We start from the raw sequence: 27,520 nt of genomic DNA, 5'->3' as shown, positions 1-27,520 counted from the left end.
ACCTTAGATGAGGTGATAAAAGACTAAGGAAGTTCTTTAGTGTACTTTGAACAGTCTGAGAACTTCCAAACAACTTGGTGGTTATAACTGAAACATTTGGCTATTAATTTCGATACAAATCCCTTCAAAAATAGAGAATTTGACAGCTTAATAAAATGGTCAAGTACAGTGTACATGTACACATAATTCAAACATGCACACTTTATATTTCATGGACCTGTATCAAAAGGACTCAACGTATATGATATTTTTTTATCTCACCTAAATAGAAATATTGTGCTTTCTGTAAAATGTTAGAATTCCGTATTGCAGGAAAGGGGTTGACGTATATGGGGGAATAAACAGGGGGAGGGGTATGGTATCAAATTGATCTTAGTTAAAAAAAATCCATGATGAAGGCTGGATGTAGACTTGAAATATATTTAATGAAATCTTGGTGTAGATACTTTATACAATTGTATCAAAGTTTTTTTTATCATTGAAGATAATTAGCATGTTCTCAATCAGTTTATTATTGACACACAGATATGTATAGGGATAAACAAACAATGGAGTTGATACACATTACATTGTTTGTTGACACAGAAACAAATAATACAATATGGCTCTTGTTGATAGTACTGATTGATTTTAAAAGGAACAAGAGCTTTTAATTGATGTAGCTAGAATGCATGTTCAATATTATAACATAAAACGTTTTTTTTTTCTAAAACGCTTGACTACGTTGTACCTGGTGCCTGTATAATGATAGTTGAGAAGTGAAAAAGGAAAAGTACATGTATGTGATGTTCATAAACTAATTACCATAAGTTATCGCAATATAGCTAAATTTTGTTAATTGATTGATTGTTGGTTGCTTAATGTCCAGTGGCAAATATTTCATGCATGTTCAAGGACGACTCAATTGTGTTAAGTACTTAAAGCAAATTGAAAGGAAAAGAGAACATGTTACATATCAAACCAACAACCTCCTACTCTAAACTGGACCATTGTTGTGTTCACTTATTGCTACCTTCGGTGCGGAGATTTAGATGGAATGGCACTAGAGGCGAGCACACACCGTGGCCATAAAATGGACGAGGTCTAAATCAAATTTAAATGTCGAACAAACGAATATGGATTTATATAGTATCACTCTATTTTGTAATTTATTCATCGTCTTACTATAGAAAGAAATTAATTTTTACTTTTATCACAAAAATGATAACAACAATAATAAATGTATAAATATAGGAAAGGATTTCCCTAATAAACTTGAGTGGACGAGATAAGTACTTCAATACTATGGAACAAAAATATACAAGTTTTGAAAATGTTCTTCCAAATACTATATTCGGTAAGTCAAACATAATTTACGCATGCGTTAGAGCCGTGGGAAGGGTGATTTTCCCATCCTCCAATTTTTGGACAAACGACATTAATTTAAAAAAAATCGAGGAGGACAAAAACTTATTCCTAGGCTGAAACTTGTTTTCCCTTGTCCCTTTCAGAAGTGCATGTACTTCTGCGCAACAAATTTAATATTGAAACCAATCCCAAAATTAGTAATTTTCTCAATGAATATACAATTATAGCTATAGCGAACAATTTATGTTCTCTCCTTTTCAAGTGCACATTTGCAGTTTAATTTAGCTAGTATCTTATTTATTTCACAAAAGACTACAAAAGATGGTCAGTATAGGGTTTACGGAATAGAGAAAAAAGGACATAATGTACATAAAAGCAACAACAAATAAAATAAAATAAAATAAAATTAGGGTATTAACTAAAAAATAGGTAATAATGGGTTGCTAAAATATAACGATCAAGTCATAATGGGCACAAATAGTAAAGAATCGAAAAAAAATAACATAAAAAATTAAAGAATAGAGAAATGACGAAACATCATCCTGAACCGCATAAAATATCGATATGATCAACTTGTGACATCCTTGAGAAATTACCTTATTTTATTGTCAATGTACCACCTGTTAAAGGAGTATATTGTTCAAGATTACCGATAGTACAAAATGCGTGTATAATATGCATTAATACAGAAATGGATTAACTGAATGCAATGTCAATTTATAAAGTAGCGGTTTTAAATGTGAAACTGTTTTGCACCATATCTATAATTTATCCTTGCATCAGGAAAAGGCAAATCATTTGCAATAAAAATTTAAGATGTAAAAAGTATTTTAAAGAGCTTCATCATGGGGTTTATTATACATGTAATTATTTGCCCGTTTTTATAGTGATTATAAATTACCAGACCAAATAGTTCATGATTTTTTTTATTATTCGATAATCTAGGACTGCATTTTTTATAAATTGATTATCTTGTTGAAACAGATAGTTAATGATTATGTGATTATAATGGCAAAACATTTGTGATTATATGATTTCTTAGACACCCCCATTAGGGGCCTCACTAAAGAGGAAAGTACATTTTGTCTGACGTAATATGTACAATTGTGATATTTTGCCATCTTTATATTTTTTGTGTGACAAAAATTATCAAACAATGTGCTTTTAAAGTTTGAAGAAGACGAGAAGTTCAAAAAGAGTTGTGAGTTTTTAAATATTTTTTAAAAATTTTGAATAGAAATGTTTAACTGATCATTATATTATTCGTTACTTTTTCGACCGTGCATGCGTGTAAATGTATATATAGTATGTTATTTGAAATGAAAGAAAAGAATAAGGCACCTTGTATACATTTTCTTATTCCGCGAAAAGTGAAAATAAATGCAACGCACTATTACCACATGATTACGTATCCGGTTGATCCAACATTAAAATGAACTGAAGAAATTTTAAGTATTTTCTTAAAAATATTTACTCGTCTTGGAAGAACGTCAAACAATTAAAATAGACATCATTGTATGTGATATTATTGACTTCTATACGTATATGTTTAGAAATCTATTAAAAGTTAATATTGGAATATTACGTTTTGATGGAAAGCTACGGACGCTTGAAATCAGTACTATAGAATTAGTTCTGTTATTTTGCATTTTTTCGAAGAGGTGTTGGTTTGCTCGGCAATTTGATATACTATCATGATTATGTTTTGTGTTCGTTCATAGAGGATTTATCATGTAAATTATAATTTGTAATCCCTGTTTCGAATATACTACATTCTCCTTATACTATCCCTAAAAGCATAACTATTTTTTTTTTTACCATTTATACAATATTATATACAATATGGTAAGAAAAACATTACTTTATAATTATAAAATTTAAACCGAACCTTTGATCGCCCCGGTTTATTAAACTTAAATATAAAAAGATATATATTATATAGCTTACTCTCAGTCTGCGGTATGGGTTTTACTTATTGTTGGGGACCGCACAGTAACCTATAGTTGTTTACTTCTACATCATTTTGGTCTCTGTTGGGAGATTTATCTCATTTTCTATCATTCTACTTTTTTTTTTATAATTAATGATCACCCCATGTAACCCCGACATAAACGAATCCGGACGTTGATGCGTGCGAAGCAATAATCTGGACAACGTTTGGGATGACCACAATTTCGGACCCCTCTCTAGAACTAATGTGAGTATATTTATATGTGCACATGTACATGGTATTTTAGACGATCAATTATAAAGTTGTTGCAAGTTTCAGATATAGTATAGAACGTTTGATTACGCTGTAATTTCAGTCAAACGACTTGCATCGTTTGCATTTTCTAACCAATGCACAGTTACATGAAGAAAAATTATTGTTTGTTCACATGTTGTGTTACTACCCGAGTGTCCCAGCTTGAGGGATGAGGATGATGGCGCACGCTGTGTATGCCAGTCCCAATATTGAAAATGTAATTCAATGTTTATTGTTTGTACACAAATCAGGCCATTAGTATCCTCGCTTTTTTATTTGTCATTTTGGGGCTATGTATGGCTTGCTATGCTGTAGGGGGGTATTACTCATTGTTGTAGGCCATACGGTGACCCGTATAATTGATAACTTTTCGTCATTTGGTCTCTGGTGGAGTATTGTCTTATTGGCAACCAAACCACATCTAATATTTTGATGACACTTCATATAAACTCTAAACCGCAAATATCTCTAAGTGTATTTCAACTAAACGGTTGTCAATTAAATTATTTAACATGTACATTGATCTTAGGGACGACACCAAAAGTTCAATGTAGGAAAAAAAAAAAAAAATCATATAGTTTTTTCACTGACCCCCCCCCCCCTCTTAACTTACTTAATTTGGGAAAAATTGATTGACCAATAAGGTTATATATAAAATGGATGTCAACTAAACAAAACTTGCAGCAATTTTGACCCCCACTACCCCAAACTATTTGAATTAAGTTTTTTTTTATCCTTCGTCGATTTTTTAATGTGGTACACGTTGTTTTCGTCACGTCAACGTCCGCAGATTCATTTGTATCAGGATTATACAAGGGTGATGATTAAAAAAAAACAACAACAACAAACATCTTTAAAACAAACGTGACGCTCACAATGAATCGGTATGATACTATATTAATAACACATAGCTGAGAGGGTAATAGAGCAGATTGGTACCCCAAGAAAATATTGTCAACCGCGGCGAAGCCAAGGTTGACAATGCTTTTTCGAGGGGTACCAATCTGCTCTATCACCCTCTCAGTTATGTGTTATTTAATTTATTATACTGAACGTCCTATCATTATTGTCTTTTACAGATGAATTTTATTTAAAAGTATCTTCTTTGGCGTCACGTACATAACAACGTGACGGGTAGTAGAAAAATCAACAGAAGTGAAGCCAGATGTTGTTTTTTTTTTCAGTCAAATAATAGAATCTGAGCAAAACGTAGAACTTGATCATTGTCTTTAATTACTTGATGTAAATTCAATCCGTTGTCTTTAAATTCTGGATTTTTGATTGGTCTTGACGAGAGGGCAACATTAAAAAAAATTGTCACCCGCTCAGCCATGTGATAGAGTAAATTAACACCCTCGTATTAGCCAATCAAAATATGGCATTTTAACGTGAAGTATAATAAATATAATTATCACTGCTATGTCGTCTGTTCATTAAAATAATAATCATGTAGTTGGTTAAAAAAATACAAATGCTTTAGAGTTTACTAGCTTAGGGCAGACGAACAAATCCGTTTGTGAAATACTATTTTTTTCGTTTGTTATAAAGATGCTCTGATTTCTTGTTCGGGTTAGCAATATTTTTGGTCCTCAGTGACGGTTCTATTAGCTCTTCAACGTTCTGTTAGGTATATTTTAGCCTCGAGCAATATTGAAAAGACTTTACTGTGAAATCGCGTATCTGGCTCAATAACATAGGCACCGTTTAATGGTTGAAAGAACTCAATCAGTCATATTTCAGAAAGTAACAAGAAATATCCATTATTTCGATCTGCATTTATATTTCAACGAGCTATAATTGTATGCAAGTTGTTATCAAAATTTGTGACTTTACTCATTTACTGTTCCTTGACTAGAATGTGAGTGCATCAGAAGGAAGATAGAACAAGTGTCTTCAATGTTTGCCACTGTTCTTTGTTTGACGTTAGCAAATAATCATTTTCCGAACAAGTAAATTCAAATTGCATCGATCGATGCTAAGATTAAAACTGACAAGAACTACCATACAATCAGCTATATACATTGTCTAGTATGGAACGCCATAGCTGTCTTATGTGTCTTTTTTATTGCTTTTCTATTATAAGATGGTGCTTTTCTATTATAAGATGGTGCTTTTCTATTATAAGATGATGGTTTTCTATTATAAGATGGTGCTTTTCTATTATAAGATGATGGTTTTCTATTATAAGATGGTGCTTTTCTATTATAAGATGGTGGTTTTCTATTATAAGATGGTGCTTTTCTATTATAAGATGGTGCTTTTCTATTATAAGATGATGGTTTTCTATTATAAGATGGTGCTTTTCTATTATAAGATGGTGGTTTTCTATTATAAGGTGCTTTCCTATTATAAGGTGCTTTTCTATTATAAGGGTCTTTTTTATTATAAGGTGCTTTTCTATTATAAGGTGCTTTTCTATTATAAGGTGGTTTTCTATTATAAGGTGCTTTTCTATTATAAGGTGCTTTTCTATTATAAGGTGCTTTTTTATTATAAGGTGCTTTTCTATTATAAGGTGCTTTTCTATTATAAGGTGCTTTTTTATTATGTGATGGTGGTTCCCGTGATTAACCGGGAGTGTGGGGAACCACTAATGACAAGACGATTGTCCGGATAGTGACAAGACGGTTTACCGGACGAGATATAAATAGTCATAACTTTTTTGTTATTCGGTAGATTGGTTTAATATTTGTAGACCTTAAAGATATTAAAATATATTTTATGAAAATCAAACAAAATAAGTGAAAAAAAATATTTTTGAGCAAATAAAGTTGACCGGACGGTATTCACACTCGTCGTTATACGCTGTACATATATTCAACTTGTCGACAACAAGTGTTAATATCTTTGACAATAATTGTCCAAGTAATTCAGGAATCTGTGAGATTTAAAAACAAATTATACGAAAATATAAATTTATAGTAAAAACTAATATGTTTCTGCTAAAAAAGTTGACCGGACTGAATTCACATTCGCCGATGTGTTTAACAGAGACATATATGATACATGAAGAGATTCGCACATCTATAATTGTATTTTAGGTCTTTGGTTTTAAATATATTAACAGGACTTTCTTTCTTCACAGAAGGTTGACTGTCAGTAAGAAGTATCTGATGATCTTGACTGCCATTATCAGCATACCTCAATCTTAGTAGATTTCGGTGTTTATACAACCTTTCTGTTTTGACTGAGGTATTTTTTAACTTGGCTGGTGTTTTCAACTTGGCTGATGTCTTTAACCTGGCTGGTGTTTTGTTGTTTTTGGAGACTGAGGTTCCAAGGGAAAGGACACTCAATTAATGTGCCTCCTAAGAGTCCGAAACGCTCTCGGGATGCACGATTTTGCGTATTTTTTTTCAAGGCTTCTGGGGGTCTTGAGCGACCGCCAGACCCCTCACCGAATGGTGAATATATTTTGCCTCAATTTTAAATTTAAATATAGTGACAGACTAGTTAGTGACAGTGCATTACTATACAAAAGTAACTTTGTGTTCGATGCCCGTCCTTTATTTTCTATTGTAAAGTGTCTGAACACGACTGAATGCAAGTTTACTTCTTCGATGTTAAAGGTCATATTGGAATACATTGTTGTTGTTTTTTCAAATGATTTGATACCGGCAGATTGGTGGTCTCACTTTAATTTAATCCATGTCAGCTATCTAGTTTTATCTTTAAAAAAAAAGAGAGAGCCAGTTTTGGCATTCTTTAATAAAAAGTTCAATTCACTGTAATCTTTGTTTGGATTCTGATTGCCATCTGATTATATAAGTTAATTCAAATAAATGTATTTGATGTTTTAGGTGTGAAAACTTAAATGACATGATCATTTGCTTGATTAGTGATTACGACAGGTGTCAATTAAATACATGTAATAAATATTTTATATATCAGGTCTTCTAGTGTGCTGGTGAACTTACTCAAGTCAATATTTTGAGCTCAAAGTTTTTATTAATTTATTTAATTTATTCATTTATTAATGAAATGCACATTTATACCCCTGGGGTTAATAAAAAAGCACCTTATAATAGAAAAGCACCTTATAATAGAAAAGCACCTTATAATAGAAAACCACCTTATAATAAAAAAGACCCTTATAATAGAAAAGCACCTTATAATAGAAAAGCACCTTATAATAGAAAACCACCTTATAATAAAAAAAGACCCTTATAATAGAAAAGCACCTTATAATAGAAAAGCACCTTATAATAGAAAACCACCTTATAATAAAAAAGACCCTTATAATAGAAAAGCACCTTATAATAGAAAAGCACCTTATAATAGAAAACCACCATCTTATAATAGAAAAGCACCATCTTATAATAGAAAACCATCATCTTATAATAGAAAAGCACCATCTTATAATAGAAAAGCACCATCTTATGATAGAAAAGCACCATCTTATAATAGAAAACCATCATCTTATAATAGAAAACCATCATCTTATAATAGAAAAGCACCTTCTTATAATAGAAAACCATCATCTTATAATAGAAAAGCACCATCTTATAATAGAAAGCCATCATCTTATAATAGAAAACCACCATCTTATAATAGAAAAGCACCATCTTATAATAGAAAAGCAATAAAAAAGACACATAAGACAGCTATGGCGTTCCATAGTCTAGTATTCATTTATCATATTTATTGAAACAAAAGTAGTTCTGAAGGCTAAGCATCGTTTTGAATTTTATTCTATCTACATGTCAGAAATTGGTAATCTAACATTTCATTGCATAGGTTATCAGTTTTATACAATTTAAACAAAACAAAATCGTCCATTACAGGATTTAAAAAGTATAACAGGTAACCCATTGTCAATTTATTTTCAATTTACCGGAAAAATCCAGTTGTCATATTCAACTCATTACAATGACTTCATTAACTTTCTGCAGAAGCTAGGACACTGACCGTTGGAGGGCGCTGCATTGTTCAAGTTAAAATTCAATCGATAATTTTTCAATCACAAAAATTGACGACTCTGTTTTGAACTCTTAGGCTATCTTAAGTCCGAAGTATCTTATCCTTTGATTAATCATTATCATTAAATAAATACGAAGCACAGATGTTCATAACTATGTCAATCTAGTGAATTTAGGTGAATGTAACCAATTGTGAAATAGATTTCAATAGGATGGGTTTAGGATGTGGAGTAAAGAACGTAGAACTTGTCGCTTACATAGGAAAGCAAACTCAAGGGAGTGAATCCAATGAAAGGGCAACAACTCAAGGGAACGAATCAAATTCAAGGCAATCACCGTGAGTGTTTACTTTATTTTATGTTGTGAAAAAAGAAGTTATTCGGGATTCAATTTGTTGTTGTGTTTTTTAACTGTTGTAGTTTTCTTTAACTGTTGTTTGTCTTTTCAACCTCTTACTCTTTGTCATGGTAACGTCTGTCAGTAAGAAATTTGCCATTTTTCATTGTTTCCTACGTATTTTTCTTAAATTAGATGTTGTTTCTTGTTGTCAAAATTGCATTGTGGTTTATATTTACAAAAACGGTACAGCAAAACGTTTTGATTGGTTAAAAAGAGCCTCACATTCAACTAATGTCATGTCTTTATTTTCTTTTTCTTTTTTCTGTCCGGTGAAAAAGAAATAATCCATAAGCCTTTTTTTGGAAATGGCGAACATTGAGTTTTTTTTAACAATTGACCGACACGAATGCGCGTTGCGCTTGAGTGAAAGTTCAGTCTTGTTTGTCCATGATTTGAACATTTTTCGATATTTGAAATTATTCATTTGCATATTCTAAGGCATTAGGAACATATGTGTTGGATATACTGTTCCCAATTGGCATTAACTTGAATTTAGTTAAAGGAGTAAATGAAAGGAGCTATTACATATGCGGTCTCACTTCATGTATTCTTACGCAACCTTTTTTGACAACATTTAATCTCTTGATGAAGGACATACATTAGCTTAAATGCACTAATAAGCCATTGACATCCAGATACAATTATTTCATGCATGTTCAGGACGAGAAAAAATCAACAATAAAACATAGAAAGTTCCCTTAATAGATGTCGTCCTGTATTAATGTCGTTGAAATTTGTGCTGCCACTGGAAAATGAGATTATATATTATAGAGACAGCAAGTTGGCTTAACAACAGGACACCTAAGGACCTCTTAAAGAGTTGATGGAATGGTTCTTTACATTTAAAGGGCATGGCGCTCTCTCTCTGCACGAGGCATAAGATTTAACATCCCAAATCTAACCGGAATTATTAAGGTTCATTTTGATATTTTCATCCATTTCCGCTGTGAATGCACTTTTACAAATATTACAACTTGAACAGAGATTTGAAAAAGTGAATAAATGTGTTAATTCTTTCAGAACTTTCAACAAAACTAAACTGTTTACGGAATACATTTTTAAAAACCAGCAGTTTCACAAATAATGTTTTCTGGTGAATAAATTAAAACACATTTGTTTTTAATAACTACCGTTTGGACAGTGATAATTGGAAACGTATATTTTTTAAACTACATGTATCATGCAGTATGATTTTGTTTGACGGGGTCGTGACTTATTAGTTTGCAAGAGGTTAAACAGATCTTAAATTAAAGATAATGGCCGCACTGGAGTGGAATCTATCTGACGGATATGAAACTCATTTGAAATAGATTGTATTAAAATGAAAACAGTTTATAAATTTAGCCAATCTTATTTAATATTTAGTAATCTTTTTAAATAGGATTAATCCTTATTTAGACGATCTGGTTTATACTAGTGTTAAAACAAAACAAAATCATACATTAGGCTCTTGATGGGTGTTAACAGAATAGAGAATAAAGGACTGAAAAAACAGAATAAAGTAAATCAAGGAGCTGAAATATAATGTATTAGAATAAAATATGGATCAAAAGTATAAAGAATAGAGGAAAATGGACTAAACAATTAAAGAATACAGAATGAAGGATCAGCATCTAGACCCTCGAACATTACAAGTTTAGAAAAGTATCAAAAATTTAGCATTGCCAAATATTTTATTTTCAACTAACCCGAATAATCCAGTCGTATATTCCATTCGTTACGAACACCCTATTGAAAATTTGGTGGACACTGACCGTTGCAGTATGTATGCTGCATTGTTCGACTAACTCGAATAATCCAGTCGGTATATATTCCGATTTTTAATGGAATATCTGGAAGACACTGGTTTGAACTCCTTATTAAGTATCAGATTAGCTTAAATTATCCTTTGGTCAATCTTTATAATTGAATAAATAGGAAGCACAGTTGTTTTATAACTATTTCAAGCTAGTGAATTTAGTTGAGTGAGATATACTATAGTCAAATGGGTTTAGGATGTGGAGTTAAGAGTGTAGACCTCGTAGGTTACAAAGGAAAACAAGCCCCAGGGAGAGAATCAAATGAAAGGCCATCAACCCGAGGAAGCGATTCAAAGAAAAGGTAATCATCATTGGCTTTACTTTTTTATGTTTAGGGGAAAAAAGGGGGGGGGGTTGAGCTCGGAAACCGAATTATCTAAGTAGTCGAATTACTACATGTATATCACTAGCATGTCAACACCGAGTTAGTGAGTTCGAATGCTTCATGTGCATGCTAGGTGCATGCGTGCGACTCCAATCTTAATTTACTAGGATTCTCAACCAATGACGTGGCTTTTAATTTTTGTTCATGAACAATATTTTTTTATTCGCATAAAATAAATATGACCATGGAATCTTTAGCAATTTATCGACCAGACTGCGTGTTGCGCTTGAGAGAGTAATCAGAGTGTTGTGCCTAATCTCTTTATGATTTTCGCTAATCTCGAGATGAATCCTACCTTTGCGGGGATAACCTTTATGTCGAAAGGTTGCTGTCTCATTGTAGTATTAATTCCCAGCAACCATTTCATTAAATGAATTTCCTAATTTTCAATATAATGCGGTACAGATGTCTCAAATTGTGGCTACTCTAAGTGTCGCTTGTTTTTTTTTATGGAAAGCTGCATACTTTACTTTGAAAATACAATTAATTTGTATCAACAACCACTGACAAAAGTACTTTCATTATAAAGCATTTGATGTTACACGTATTGCGTAATTTATCAGACTTATAAGGTGACGTAATATTTAAATAAAACAGATTTTTTTGAAAAAATCAACATATAAGACTCTTAATGTCATTGTCCTCAAATTCACATTGCATTGCTTTAATCTTCAATTTATCAACAAAGAAAAAATGATAAGGATTTTGAGATGAAGGGATTAACTTCAATACTAGCGCAAGGACAGATTTTATTCAACTATAAATTCATAATGATTTCTGTGTATAGTACATACCCACAGCGTCCAATCAGTCATGATTATACATTGCAAAAGTCGTGATATATTTTTTTCGCAGATCTTTAATTGAATTCTGTTCAATCTGTTTAGATAGAGCATGCACTATTTTTATATACTACTTACGTTACAACGTAATTAATTTAAACGTTTAGCTGATTTTACAGAGTTATCTCCCTGTAGTTTAATATAGACTGGTGGTACCTAACACTATAGGGAGATAACTCTGTAAAATCAGCAGAACGTTTTAATGACGTTGTGTTGTTAAGGGAATATTAGGCTTCTCAATGATCAAAATAACAAGTGTTTGTCAAACTTTTATATAACACTGGCGTCAACGTGATGATCGTAAGATGATCGTAACTGCAGCTACGATTATCCCAATATGGCGGACAGAAATATAGGGATATTTTAGAAGGCTTATTCCTCTACTTTAACAGCTTATTTTCAGATTTGTATTATTTCAAGAAACATCTTTATAAGCATTGCCATCGAAATATTTTTTCGGACAGAATTGAAAAGCAACAAGAAGAATGAAAATCGCGATTCAAAAAATTACGATGATGATCGTAACTTTTATTTATTTTTATTAACCTGATCGTAACTTGTACTTAAGATGATCGTAACTGTCTGCTCCCACGAAGCATTTTCTGATAAATATGAACAAATAAAGCTGTCTTGTATGCAAACAAATGTACGTTATCAGCTGATAATGTGATGATAATAAGGAACGATCAATGAGGGGAGAGTAAAGTCATATTTGTAAGTGCACAAATGGTAACGACTTCGCGAGATTTCTAATTTATCTAGTTCAATATTTAAATGCATTGGGGTTTAACAACTTTATATTGATTTCATATGTTTTATATACATACGGTATTGGACAGTTCATATTAATGACCAGTTTGTTAAAATTGAAAAAAAATATTCATTTTTTCCCTACACTTTATAGGGACAATAGTACCTTTCGAGTATCTTGTATTTTTGGGGAATTCAGACTTTATAGTTTCTTTTATCAACAGATTTACGATTTTTAAGGGAGAGGTTGAAACCGTCAATAAAGAGAGCTACTATTTGATTTTTATTTGGGGGATGGCTAGGATGAATAATTTTGTCCTGCATTTTTTATGCTGAACTCTCTATCCGTGTTTTTTTTAACTCTATTCGGTCCTGCTTTTTTTCATCCTGATTTTTTTTTGCATAAATTATCATCCTGCCTTTTTGTTTGGCCAAGATGTTCATCCGGCCTTTTTTCACTCAAATCTCCTGTCCTGCCCTTTTCCAAATTTCATCCCGCCTTATAAATATCAAATGGTAGATCCCTTATTGATATGTTTTGCTTAACACAATTTCTTCGACCAACTTCAATAGTACATGTAATACATGTATACCGTATAAATGTAAGAATTTGTAGCTTGACAAATCTAATATGAACGTGTATACCATCAATTTCAACTTTTCCAACTTTTATAGGCCACAGTAGTTCAGTGGCCTAGCCAGAGATTTAAAAAAGGGATTGGGGATTGGCTGTCTAAGAGTAGGCCCGCTACAGTCATGCTTCATAGATTCCCTATTCAATCAAACAAATTTCCCACACAAAAAGGTGATGCGAGCACCTTGACCCTCCCTCGAAGTCCGCCTCTGTAGTCTTTCAATTTTAAATAGTCATAGTTTGATTAGAAGAACCAAGACCAGGCAACAATTTAAAACCGATAGAAAGTCATCAAAATAATGTAACTTCGTGCCCTCGTTTACTTTAATCAGTGAAAGTTTTGGCCTGTATTCTTAAACTGTATCATGATAATGATATTTATATCAACTTCATATCCACGTAAATCCATTTTGAATATTAACTAAATAACTCATAAGAAAATAATATTGAGGACATTTGCATTTGCAAGTCTGCTAATCCCCCTTATATCATTTCTTTTCAGAATAGCGATTTTCATTTATTCTTTGTTTGATTTTGAAATAATATTTCTTTTATCGTGACTGCTAAATAGGGTGTTCATTTAGCGGAAAGAAACATTCGCAGTTTTGAGTTACGATCGTCTTTTTATAAAAAACAAGTCAAAGTTACGATCATCTGTAGACGAAGTTACGATCATCATCGTGATTTTTTGAATCTCGATTTTCGTTCTTCTGGTTGTTTTTCTATAATTTATGAAAAACACGTTCAACGGCAATGCTTATAAAGATTTTTCTTGATATAAAACAAATCTGAAAATAAGCTGTTAAAGTAGAGAAATCAGCCTTCTAAAATATCCCTATATTTTTGTCCGCCATATTGAGATGATCGTAATTGCAGTAACGATCATCATGTTGACGCCAGTGATATAACCAGTGTAATTTTTCTGATAAAATGCTTGGTTCAATTTTTTTGAAATTTTTATATTTTTGTCAAAGGGTCAAAGTAAATACTTTGTCAAAATTTTATGAAAATTAAACGAGCCAAATTAATTATAGTGGAGGTGTTGGGTACCACCTTAACTGCGTATTAAACATGACTTTTTTTTACATTTCACAAAGAAATGCTGGTTACAAAGTCGAATAATACTGTTTTCTAAACGGATTTACCTGATTTATTAAGAAAGACATTTAGAGCGCGGAAATATTAGAAAAGTATGCTGCCATACCCAGTTCATATTAATTGTATTTTTCATTTATTTGCATGGATTCCTAAATAGTCTTTAATCTTATTAATATAATCTTTTAAACGTCACAGGAGTGCTTATTGAAAGTCTGATGGAATTAATTCAAATATCATGTTTCATGACATACTTTATGTGTAATCAAAAGAGTGAACTTGATATACATTGTACTTACAGTAAGTACTTTGATGTTTCTTTCACCTCAGAGACGGATTTGAAAACTGTGAAATAGATATAGGAAGATGTGGTGTGATAAGCTTATTTGGGTCATTCTGTGCACTAGAAAAAAAATGGTGGCCACGACTTATATTTTTTTTTAACGCATAGAATGACCAAAATAAGCTTTCATAGAAAAGACATATCATCATGATCATGTAGCTGTTTATGTGTGTATACCGAACACAAAGCTTACAAACCAGAGGTTAAAAGAAAGGATGACTACATTTTCAATTGGCCGTTCCAGAATCTAATACATTCTGGGTAATATTTTCAAAAATGTACACCAAAACGTCGTGATTGGTTGAAAACGACTAAACAATGGAAATTCAACCAATGTCGTGAGGTTATTTTCATTTTGGGGTACGAACAGTCCTTTAGTTTTTGAATAGGCGAATTGACACTGTGAGTATCTCCACTTGTGAGAAACATGTTTTTTGTTGTTGTGAAATTAGATACTTTAGACACCAGAATAACTAGGTTGTCATTTTGAAATAATTGTGACTCTTTGGATGGGTGTTTATGTGATGTTAGAGTACAAGGGGTACATACAAATCAATTGTATTTACATTCTCTCATAGATATTTTCCACAAGGGCACACTCCCTGCAATATATGCGCTGATATTGTGTAGAGGGATGAAAGATACCAGAGGGATAGTCAAACTCATAGTAAATAAAATACACACTAATCAATCAATCAATCAATCAACTAAATGGTCCAAAACTAAATGCAGCTACTCTGATACCAGTAATTTGAAATTCTATTGTAAATGGATAGGGACTAAAACCGACCTAAGAGCAGAAAATAGCCCATTGTGTTGCTCATGTAAAAAGAACTTGCACACTAAGTTAACAAATTAAATAAACACATAGCTAACTCAGTTGACATGGGGCAACACTCTGCTCTTAGACTATCAACCTGTTAGCTGTTCGTTATTTACATGATGTTTTATAAATCATTACCACGAGTACAGGAATGTCAACGGCTTCTGATCAAACAAAATGAGTTGTAAAACTTACACATCTCTTATATTTTATAAGAATGTAACATATCAAATACATCTGTTATGCTATCATAGGATGTCTTTCAAGCAATACTTCAATATTAAAATTGACCTTGGATTCAACGTCGCAAATCGCTTTACATTAATCAGGATAATAGCGACAAAAGTAATGATTTTAACATTAGATAATTGATAAATTTCATTCAAGAAAAATGGCATTACCTTATTTGATGGTTCGATTATAAATTCCTGACTCTAGAATAGAAAATGTTTGCATCTAAGATTGAATCTACTTGTACATGGGGTAAATGGGTCCAGAAGAGAGATTCCGAAAGGTCATTTCGTGAATTAGAGTATATAGCACTATTTCATTAGAGATATATGAAAAACTTTTGAAATCATGTGACATGAGCGATTTTTTTCACAATTAATGATCACATTTTTAAAAGAAGACATGTTAACCACATGCATTTCCCATCTTTTATTTAACGCTAAACCTTGTTTAATTATCAACAGATCGGTTACTCTGAGGACCGCAGGCGTACAAGGTACTTAACGTGATTTTTCAATTTATCGAAACTGACAATCAACAATACGATTTCCGCTGGACTTTCTGCTGGAGTTTCTTATCACAAAAGAAAAACATGCCATAGCGTTAGTAAGGCGAAAGATACCCAAGGGATTCAAGTATAATTGCTAAATGATTGATTGCTGTCTCAGGCATACCTGCCAACTTTTCAAAATGCCCATGGGGGTTTTGCGTGCAAGTTGGCTGTCATAGTCCTAAAAAACCTTCAAGGGGGCCTTCAAATACATTTTGGTGTTGTTTTTCGGCTTCTTCATACTTTTATAAGCTTAATATCATTGTAAAATTAATTGTTTTGTTTAAAATTGTGGACAAAATTGCTCTTTCAAAATTTCAATTTCGAAGCCTCCATGGGGGAAATCCCCCGCAAATAGTGACAGTTGGCAGGTAAGTGTCTGCTTAAATATTCACAATATTTTATGAATATTTAGCTAGGACTATGATATTCATAATAATAAAAAAACGGATATGAACTATTTTCTTGAATCAAACAATACAACACAAATTGCAAATTTCGTGTCGTTGTGATGTTTCAGGATGTAAAACCTACGCCACCGTTCCGTCCTATAAAACACTAAAACAGAGGTATTTTTCATTGATGATATTTACGTAAAAGAAAGAAATAGTAAATTAAAAACTCTTCAATCAAAGAAATTGTTTAAAGACCACCCTTTATAATTACGATAAGATATATGACGCCCACCACAAATGCAACTACAGTGAAACCTATTTAAACCGAACCTTTTTAGGACTTCAGATTTTTAATCGGTTTTGGTCGATGTTCCGTTTTATCAGGTTCACAACGCATACAATTTGATATGACGGTGCTTAAGAACATGTTTGGTATAGACAGGTTTTCGGTTTACGCAGGATTCGGTTTAGCCAGGTTTTACTGTATTTGTATATTTAACATTTATCTGCGTTACACAGTCAGCTTACATAGGATACAATACAAAATCTTGGGTAAATAAAGGAAAGTAAAATTTCAAATGACCATAACTTATCAGTAGATACTGTAACAGTTGTATTCTTATTAATCTGGAGTGGTCACTTAATTTTAGCATTTGTAACTGTGTGTGTTTTATGTTGGTTTACTTAGATCTCGAGAGAACTAGCTTTACGATATAGAAAGTTATAAAGGTAAATTGTGACATTTGTAATTATTACTTATTATTTTTGCATGAAATATAAATATTTTAATAGTTTCTATTATTATAGTAAATTTAGTACAACTTTACTTTATAATTTTCAATGGTATTTTCAAACATGGCATATACGTGTCTCTCATGAGGATGAAATTTGAAAAAAATAGGGAGGACAGGAGTTTTGAGTAAAAAAAAAGGCAGGATGAGACACTTTGAAAAAAAAAGTCAGGATAAACTAAAAAAAAAAAGGCAGGACCGAACAGAGTGAAAAATAAAAAGGCAGGACAGAGATTACAGCTAAAAAAAATTCAGGAAATTTTTTTTCATCCTAGCCCCCCCCCCCCCCCCCCCCCCCCAAAAAAAAATCAAATGATAGCTCCTTATGAACTGGAAGTAATAATCTTGCTCCTCAAGTCACTGAAAATGAACATTCTACATATCTAAATGTATGAAATAATTGTGAACAAAAGTGAAAATAATTTTTTGAGCAGCTTTGTCGAACGAAATAATTAAACCGGCCTTTCCCCTTAGCCGATTTGTACTTAAATACCAAAAGTTTATAATTTTATTTTTAATACTGCGGCTCTAATAATTTTTTTTATATATTTTTCTTTATTACTTAACGACAGTAACTTCATATACTAAGTATTTTCAAAGCATTTTTAATATTATGTCTTTTCCTCACAAACATGGGCTCATACTTTAATTTTAAAATTTAGATGTATTTAGCAGAAAAACAGATCATATCACACTCGATACGATGTAAAATCCTTAATAAATATTAAAGAAATATTCATTAAAATCAAATGAATAACATCCTTGATCTACAGGTTATGTTCTAATGTTTTATTATATTTGTTTTTAATACAGATCCCCTATGGTAATTTATTTACAATTTAGAAACAAAGTATATAATATATTTAAGTGCAAAGCGCAAAAATTAATCAATCGCTAAATCTCGAAAACTTTCAAAATGTAAATTTTACAATACATCTACCACAACCTCTTTTATTTTCTAAATATCTATTCTATATATATATTTTTGCTAAAGGTTTCTATATAATATTGAAAACATACTATTTAAAACACACTATTTAAAACACAAATGTACGATTTAAAACGATTCTTAAAACAAATTTCTCGCTACATTGAAGACCTGTTGGTGACCTTCTGCTGTTGTTTTTTCTGTGGTCGGGTTGTAAAAGTTGTCTCTTTGACACATTCCCCATTTCCATTTTCAATTTTATCTGTAGGAGTTGTGACAAAATTTATAAATTGATTAAAATAAAATTAAAAAAGATAGAGGTATTGAAACTTGTTAATTCGTTATTCGACAGCAAATGAGTATTTATGTAAATGTAGTTGACATGTTGACGCTCCTTAAATATCAACGTTTACAAGAATTTTTACCGGAACTTGCGCAGACTGATGCACTCTGTTATCAATCTCAGCCATGTGAACTTCTCGAAGTCACACCAAAATGGGAAAGGCGACATTCTATAAACATGTACAAATTTGTATTATTTACAGAAAACTACTATCTTATCTTTGATAACTATTGACTAGTCACACTTACCTTCGACTTATCTACCTTGTATACATGTATATCAACTGTTTGTCAACAAAGCAAAATCCAACTTGTTAGAAGTCTATCGCAGATACACGCCAAGTTTTCAATGGATTTTTGAATAAATTTGAGAACTTACATTAAGAAATTGTATCATATATTTGATTCTTGTGCTATATTCTTGGTATTTAAAATACAAATATTTGATGGGAAATTAGCATTCATTTTCAGGATAATAGTTAACCATGATACTATAAAAAAGAAGATGTGGTATGATTGCCAATGAGACAACTATCCACAAAAGACTAAAATCATTAACAACTATAGGTCACCGTACGGCCTTCAACAATGAGCAAAGCCCATACCGCATAGTCAGCTATAAAAGGCCCCAATATGACAATGTAAAACAATTCAAACGAGAAAACTAACGGCCTTATTTATGTAAAAAAATGAACGAAAAACAAATATGTAACACATAAACAAACGACAACCACTGAATTACAGGCTCCTGACTTGGGACAGGCACATATTGTTTTACATTTGAATTACCACGTCAGTTTTAATCTAGTGGCGTACTACAGTACATGATTTATGAGGCATGGACATCTTATTTTTACAGATAAGCTAAATTATCTATACATTATGTACACAGCCATGTATCACCATCATTGATGGCGATTCGATGGATAAATCTGTTGTAGAGTTGTCACTGACTCAGACGTAACTATAAATATAATTATTTTCTGTGACTGTATCTTACATTAATTTGTAGGATCCTTTACTGATCGTATTTGGCTTCTAAACAATGTGGCCTTGTATTTATTTTCCTAATGTCAAACATAAACACTGGACGTATTTGGCATCTAAACAATGTGGCCTATATTTATAATCCTGATGCCAAACATAAACACTGGACGTATTTGGCATCTAAACAATGTGGCCTTATATTTATTCTCCTGATGTCAAACATAAACACTGGACGTATTTGGCATCTAAACAATGTGGCCTATATTTATACTCCTGATGTCAAACATAAACACTGGACGTATTTGGCATCTAAACAATGTGGCCTATATATTTATACTCCTGATGTCAAACATAAACACTGGACGTATTTGGCATGTAAACAATGTGGCCTATATAGTTATTCTCCTGATGTCAAACATAAACACTGGACGTATTTGGCATCTAAACAATGTGGCTTATATTTATAATCCTGATGCCAAACATAAACACTGGACGTATTTGGCATCTAAACAATGTGGCCTTATATTTATTCTCCTGATGTCAAACATAAACACTGGACGTATTTGGCATCTAAACAATGTGGCCTATATTGATACTCCTGATGTCAAACATAAACACTGGACGTATTTGGCATCTAAACAATGTGGCCTATATATTTATACTCCTGATGTCAAACATAAACACTGGACGTATTTGGCATCTAAACAATGTGGCCTATATATTTATTCTCCTGATGTCAAACATAAACACTGGACGTATTTGGCATCTAAACAATGTGGCCTAAATATTTATTCCCCTGATGTCAAACATAAACACTGGACGTATTTGGCATCTAAACAATGTGGCCTATATTTATTCTATTGATGTCAAACATAAATACTGGACGTATTTGACATCTAAACAATGTGGCCTATATTTATTCCCCTGATGTCAAGCATAAACACTGGACGTATTTGGCATCTAAACAATAAGGCCTATATTTATTCTCCTGATGTCAAACATAAACACTGTTTAGACGTATTTGGCATCTAAACATTGTGGCCTATATTTATTCTCCTGATGTCAAACATAAACACTGGACGTATTTGGCATCTAAACTATGTGGCCTATATTTATTCTCCTGATGTCAAACATAAACACTGGACGTATTTGAATTATACTTTTAAGTCTATACTTTATAAAGTTGGAATGGGAGTCTAGATAAAAAATAATTGTTCATACTTTGCCTAATTCCATGTAGATTCCTATTGAAAAATGCAGTATTTTGGAGTTACCTCCCCTTAAAATGCCAATTTAAAAACATTAAAAATATAAAGCAAACTATAATGCATACTTGTTAAAATATTAATAATATTTAATCTCAATCATAATCTTTTTCTGTTAGATTCGAATTTAACGTTGTGGTATTCGTTAGTTACAAATGTATGGACTGGTTAATAAAGAGTCGGAATTTAAAGTTGTGGTATTCGTTAGTTACGGACTGGTACATGTATAACATGGAATGTTACCCTTCACAATATTCAAGGTCGAGTGAACATTATCGTTCTAAACAAATTGCATTAGAATGTATATATTTTTCATTAGTTGAACATTAATCTGATCGAGTTATATATAACGTTTATCTTATTTACAAGCTATAAATTTGTCGGACTTAACCCATGCGCATGTAACTGTCTTAGTGTTTTATAGTATATTATACATGGTTATCCTACACAATTGATCATATATTACAATCAACCTGAATTACTTTACCAATATAGTACTGCAGTACTTTGATAAGTGAAAGTTAACAAGGTCATGCTGTTGAGAAACTGTAGTTACTTGTACAGACCTTTTAAAAGTCAAACTGACTACACACACAATAAACGCACGGACGATACACGTACGATGAATGCACCATGAAGGAACGATTCATGATCCACGCACGACAAGCGATCACCGTTTATGTACGAGATGCATATAATCGTCTTGACATATCAAAGTTATAAACAATTTTTTGTTTACAGCTATTTTCCTAATGCATGTAGTTTAAATGTTTGATTGGCTTGCTTGCTTTGTTTGTATAAATGTTTGCTCAAGCATCCAATAGCATTAGACAAGCTGAAGCCCTACAAACAAAGCAAACAAGCATACCTAACGTTAAAACTACACGCAGTAGTAAAATAGTTGTAAAAGTCTTTTAACAAAACATCACATTCTTGTAACTATCTATTTTGAACGACATGGTAAATCCCCCCCCCCCCCCCAAACAAAAGATAAGATAGTGTATGTTCTGAGAACATTGGATTTAGTTGTGATGTCCGTTCTTATATATTTTGTTTGAAAATACTAACCAGTTTAATCAAACCTCTATAAGGGTTCTCCATAACAATTTGACAAACAAGACTCTTTATAAACCACAATACGAATTCTGGGTACAGACAATCCAGTACAATGACAAAAATTCTAAGTCTGGATGAATGTATATGTACGAAGGTCAAATGAACTTTCTGTTTGAGATTTTTGTGGATTTTGAGATTTATATTTTTCTTCACATCAGAAAACGCTATATCCCACGAGCTTCGGTTGATACTAGATTCTACTAAGTCTAGATATACACCTACATTGCTTTTGAATCAGTAGTAGGTTTGTAAGGTAGATCAATGTATGGAATTTGATCCATTACTTACATTGAAATAGTAGCGATTCGCGGTAAACAGTGAACCTTAACTTAATGATCAAATACGTATTTGCCAAATTGCTTTATATATGTATCCAATGAAATACCTGTACATTGTGTTTTCAAATTTATACATATATTTTTATGAACGTAAATTGGGGTTAAGAAAAATATATCAAACATTGCGACAGTATACATTTTATGTTATCTTTGACATTGAAGAGTGTTTGATCAATGTCGAAAGACTTACCATGAAGATGCGTTCTTTTCATCTGTTGGTTTTATTAAGTGAAATTGTCACGACTTAAAACCATTATATACAGTCCGCCAAAAGTTAAGCACCACTCACTTTTATTGCATCGATTTTTTTTCAAATTTAAAAAATCCATTATTCATCGAAAAAAAGAAAACAATCATATAGCAATTTTGCTAATGTATACCATAAACAAACCACAAATAGAATATTGGTCACTTATGAAGGTTCTATGCATGTAGATTTTTTGTTCATAGAAATAGTGCAAATTACAAAATTTAGAAACGGAATTAAAGTTTCATTGTGATTTTATTTTTGTACAACAATTGATTACCCAATATCATTAAAATTGTCTACACATAATCTTTGGTATAATCGGCAAATTTAATGTCAATGTTTGAGTCAATAGTATGTGTAACAACCTCTCTTCCGGTACAGTTTCATATCACGACGTATCATAAGCGGTACAAGCCTTCAAAACTTTAGTTGAGGTAATCTGTTGCATTAAAGAACAAATGCCACTTTTAAATCGACAAAATATTGTGAAGGTGGATCTCTGCGATCGAAATTTTCGCTAATGGCATCTCAGCCATGTTTGACAGAGTTTATGTATGGAGCCATGGAAGGCCAAAAAATAGTGTAAATGGCTTGTTGCTCTTTGGACTCGGTTAAAATCCTTGCCCTGTGTGGTCTAGCGTTGTCGTCCATGTACAGGGGTCTTGGCAATGTTGACGCAAGTGGGGGATTACTAAAATGAGGGACTGCAATGTTTTAAGGCACCAAATATCTGTATGTCTGTCCGTTTATGTTACCCAGCAGAATATGCAAACCCAGCTTATCACGGTATAAGAAGCAACCCCGTACTGGAACACCACCAGCAATGAATGCAGTCCTTGTGCAAACATTGTTATGGTCATAGGCCGTTTTGTTTCCCGCGAAATTCATATTATGGCGTCTACCGGCAGTAAAAGAAACTGACTCGCATCTGATCAATGAGTGTTTGGTCATCTTTTTATGTTCAAGCATATATAGTCATTATGCCATTGAAACCTGACGATAGAGTGCCTGCCTGTAAGTATACGTCTTTATACACCACGACATACTCTTCGGTTGCCTCTTTGAAGTCGACGAAACCAATGTAGGAACACTAACGCGACCACCTGGAGAAACAGGGTATTTGTAAACGCTCAAATGACATTTGATAAGAGGTTGCTTGACTACTTTATCGGGGTTCAATCTTTTTGGTCGTAATGCATTTTCGTAGTGTATGTTAAAGGTAAATCATAACACCAAACATTAATATTAATTTCGCAATAGTTTAAAAAATATTGCCAGCTATATTTCGTTAGTGCTTTACTTTTGGCGGACTGTATATATAAAAGCAGAATGTTACAGAGAAAACACAACTTACTTAAATCACATAACCGCAAAAGTTAGCCGTTTCTGTGAACTAGCGACACTTATATACAGTGAAGTTATTATATTTAAAATTATGAATTGATTTGTAATTTTAAACATTTAATTCTTCTTCGTTTTTACCGTTGAAACAGGGGAATAACGACGGTAATTTTTCTCGCACTAAGGAGAGCTTTTATTATGGTCTGAGTTGTGGGGGGAGGTGGTGTGTGTTTTTATACTTTGTTATTTTTATAACATGTTACTCTTTTCAATATTTATTTTATTCTTTTTCGTGATATTTTTGGCTTTTAAGTCTCTCTTCTTTAAAATATAATTGCATCCCATTATTTTCTCTGGTATCTATTTTTACCTACTTTTATTTTCTTTTCTGTCTCTCCCATCCAAACCCTGTTGTAGTAGGCGTTTAATATCATAAAAAAATATTTACTATATTTAATTTTACATAGCGTGCTGTTAACATTTGTATCGTTTTTTTTTATAGCAATTTCCTAAGAATGTCAAGAAAAAAGTAAAACTTGAGATATATGGTAAAACAAATTACTAGAGCTTGACTTTATTCTTAAAGACTGTTTTATAAAATCCTAGCCTGCTATGTTGTAATACAAAATCGTAATGACATTCTAATGTCTTTTTTCTATGAATGACACAACTTTAAAATATAATTGAAAATGTTTGTTTTTACTTTAGGAAGAATCGACCGTCACTAAATGTACTTAATACCATAAGTATTATAGAAATTGCTTGATTAGAGAATACACTGCAAACTTAAAATCTTTACCTTAATTACACGGTTCTTTAATGACCTGTTGAGATATTTTTGTAATTATTTTATGCCTGAAGAAATCAAAGATGGATATCGATTGAGATAGGCATTCATTTATTTGCTTGAAAATTACGACAATATTGGTTATTTTGAAATATATTATAGCTGTATTGTCCGTGATTGTGTTTATTTATAGAGTCAAACGTATGTTTTTAAAATTGATGTAATGTGAGTTGAAAAAAAACTTTTATTTAAACTATAATCACCAAAGTGCACTTAAGATAAATTTGATTATCATTGCTGTTTCAGAATTTAATGTATTCAGAGTATTTAGAGATCTTCAGACGCATGGGCGTATTTCTTCAAGAGAAAATTAATTAAAAAAAATCATGATTCCTTAGTACAAAAATGTACAATGCAAGCACAAAACAAGACAGGGTTATTGATAAACTTTGACTGAGGGAGTTGACAAAAAGTAACATAACAAATATATCATATTCCTGACTTGATACAGACATTTTCTTATGGAGTTCGGTGTTGTTTTTTTTTTTACCTTTTAGCTCCTACATTGATTTTCTTAATGTGTTGTATTCAACCTTTCAGAATCTAAAGAATTACAAGTAATTTTTGTATTTGCTTTGATATTTTTATCGTTTGGTATCTGTCTCACACCAATTAGTCACTAACGTTTAACCTTCAAATCCATTCACTCGCCCTCCAAGACAAAACCGGAAGTTGTATCACACATGTGCATCACACGTCATGTCTTGTTTTTGAAAGGTAAAATGTGCTGCAACTGAAATGTACATAAAATAATGTAAACTGTCATATATTTGTGATTAAGAAGGATTTGACAATGTCGTTACACAATATTAAGTATTTGGAATGAATACATTACTGAAGCAGTTCTAACGTAAATAAGGCCGTTAGTTTTCTCGTTTGAATTGTTTTACATTGTCGTACGGTGACCTATAGTTGTTAATTTGTGTGTCATTTTTGTCTCTTGTGGAGGGTTGTCTTATTTGCAATCATACCACATCTTCTTTTTCATATGAATTCTACCAGCGTATTAAGTATGAAATTCTAGTGTCGATTTATTTAATGTTAAGATCATTACAATTTGAGTGTATAAAGAGTAACAGTCAGATCATATACAAAAAGCAAATTAGCCTTTGACTTTTTTTTTTATTTTAACATTCAGCCGGAAATTATAAAACCACAAGTGGCTTTTAAACTGGAATAATTGATCTTTTATTGGTTTTGAAATTCAGAAATGGTTATTTCACGAACTGCTTTAGTAATGTAATTAATCTTATACCACAGTAAAGATGAAAGTGATCCGCTTTATGTTATAGTATATTCATGCTTAAAATAATACGATTTACAAAGAATTAATCAGTATGAATTAAGATTCTTGTTTATTATTTCCCCCTCGATTCGTGCAAATTACGCAAACAATCCAATATCTCGGATTGTGTATTGTTATCATATATCATATATAGCAATGTTCTTTTCTTTACCCATATATTTATACATATATATGAACAAGAAGTTGCGATACGATGGTCAATGATACAACTCTTCACAAGAGACCAAATGACACAGAAATTAATAATATAGGTTACCGTACGACCTTTATCAATGAGCAAATACAAGCCCATGTCTGTATAATGATTTGCTCCTATTGTAGTCTATTGATGTCGTATTCGGTCAAATGAATTTGTTGTGCTTCATAACAGTTATATTATTCCTTTATCGAATATTATATCACTTCTGCTTAATTGCAATTAGGACTTTTAGAGCTAATTAAACAACCCGATAATCTTCACCATTTCTTCGATTTTATCATGCACTAGTTATGTTTAAACTTCTGAGAATGAACGTTCTTAACATACATTAATTTACCTACTTACATTTCATCGGACATTATTCTCTGAGCTGAAGATGATTATATAGCACATGATGAAATGAAGCGGAGTTATAATGTTGTCATCTTACATGGTAAACAACTAAAAATTGAAATATGGTTGTTAATTTCAGGATAAAAACAAACGTTCCGAAAATCACCTCCGGTATGGAAGCGTATGAGATGTACATTGCTAACAAGCTACAAGAAATACGGTTTGGAAAACCAAGTGAAGTACGGATTCTTCACTTCGGAGAATTAAAAACATGGACATTTTGGCGAGCTGTACTAGCGGAATTTGTAGGGACATTATTATTTGTATTTTTGGGATGTGCATCTGCAGTACCTATCACTGGAGAGCCACAATCAACTATTAAGGTTAGAATGATTAACAATAGCGTCAAAATGTTTAATGCATATAAAATCAATCTTTTTAAATGTAACAACATCAGTTTTCATTGTGTGCTGACACTCATAATTGTGAAAAATCATCAGTTAGATATTAAAGCCTGTTACAAATAAAGCAAGTAATGTAGTCCTGTTTTGTTTGGTGAAAGTGCTGAATTAGACATATTAAGTGAATTTATCGGTCATCATCAATATATACGTATTTTATAATCTTTTATTTTTTTAACAAATTTCTCATGACTATATATATTCCACAAGTAGGAGTGATGCTGAAGGTCTACATGCATTTAATAATTTGGTTTTGAGA

At 32.0% G+C, this 27,520-nt stretch overlaps 1 protein-coding gene across 2 annotated transcripts in view; it reads left to right on the top strand.

Annotated features, from left to right (window-relative positions):
• The first annotated feature begins 2,487 nt into the window (after positions 1–2,487).
• The window catches only part of LOC134690979 (aquaporin-1-like), a 45,346-nt gene continuing 20,313 nt past the window's right edge, over positions 2,488–27,520 (top strand). Inside the window, exons 1-2 of one of the 2 annotated variants that reach the window (XM_063551166.1) lie at positions 2,488–2,548; positions 26,940–27,183. In XM_063551166.1, coding sequence (XP_063407236.1) covers positions 26,974–27,183 — 210 coding nt within the window. In that variant the 5' untranslated portion in view covers positions 2,488–2,548; positions 26,940–26,973. Of the gene's footprint in view, positions 2,549–17,441; positions 17,487–26,939; positions 27,184–27,520 lie in introns of those variants that run through there. The other variant, XM_063551165.1, reaches the window with a different exon arrangement.

The sequence above is a fragment of the Mytilus trossulus genome, chromosome 11 (genome assembly GCF_036588685.1).
Source record: "Mytilus trossulus isolate FHL-02 chromosome 11, PNRI_Mtr1.1.1.hap1, whole genome shotgun sequence".
In the NCBI taxonomy this organism is placed as follows: domain Eukaryota; kingdom Metazoa; phylum Mollusca; class Bivalvia; order Mytilida; family Mytilidae; genus Mytilus; species Mytilus trossulus.
The sequence above is the reverse complement of the archived record's forward strand: the minus strand, read 5'-3'. Positions and strand labels throughout refer to the sequence as shown.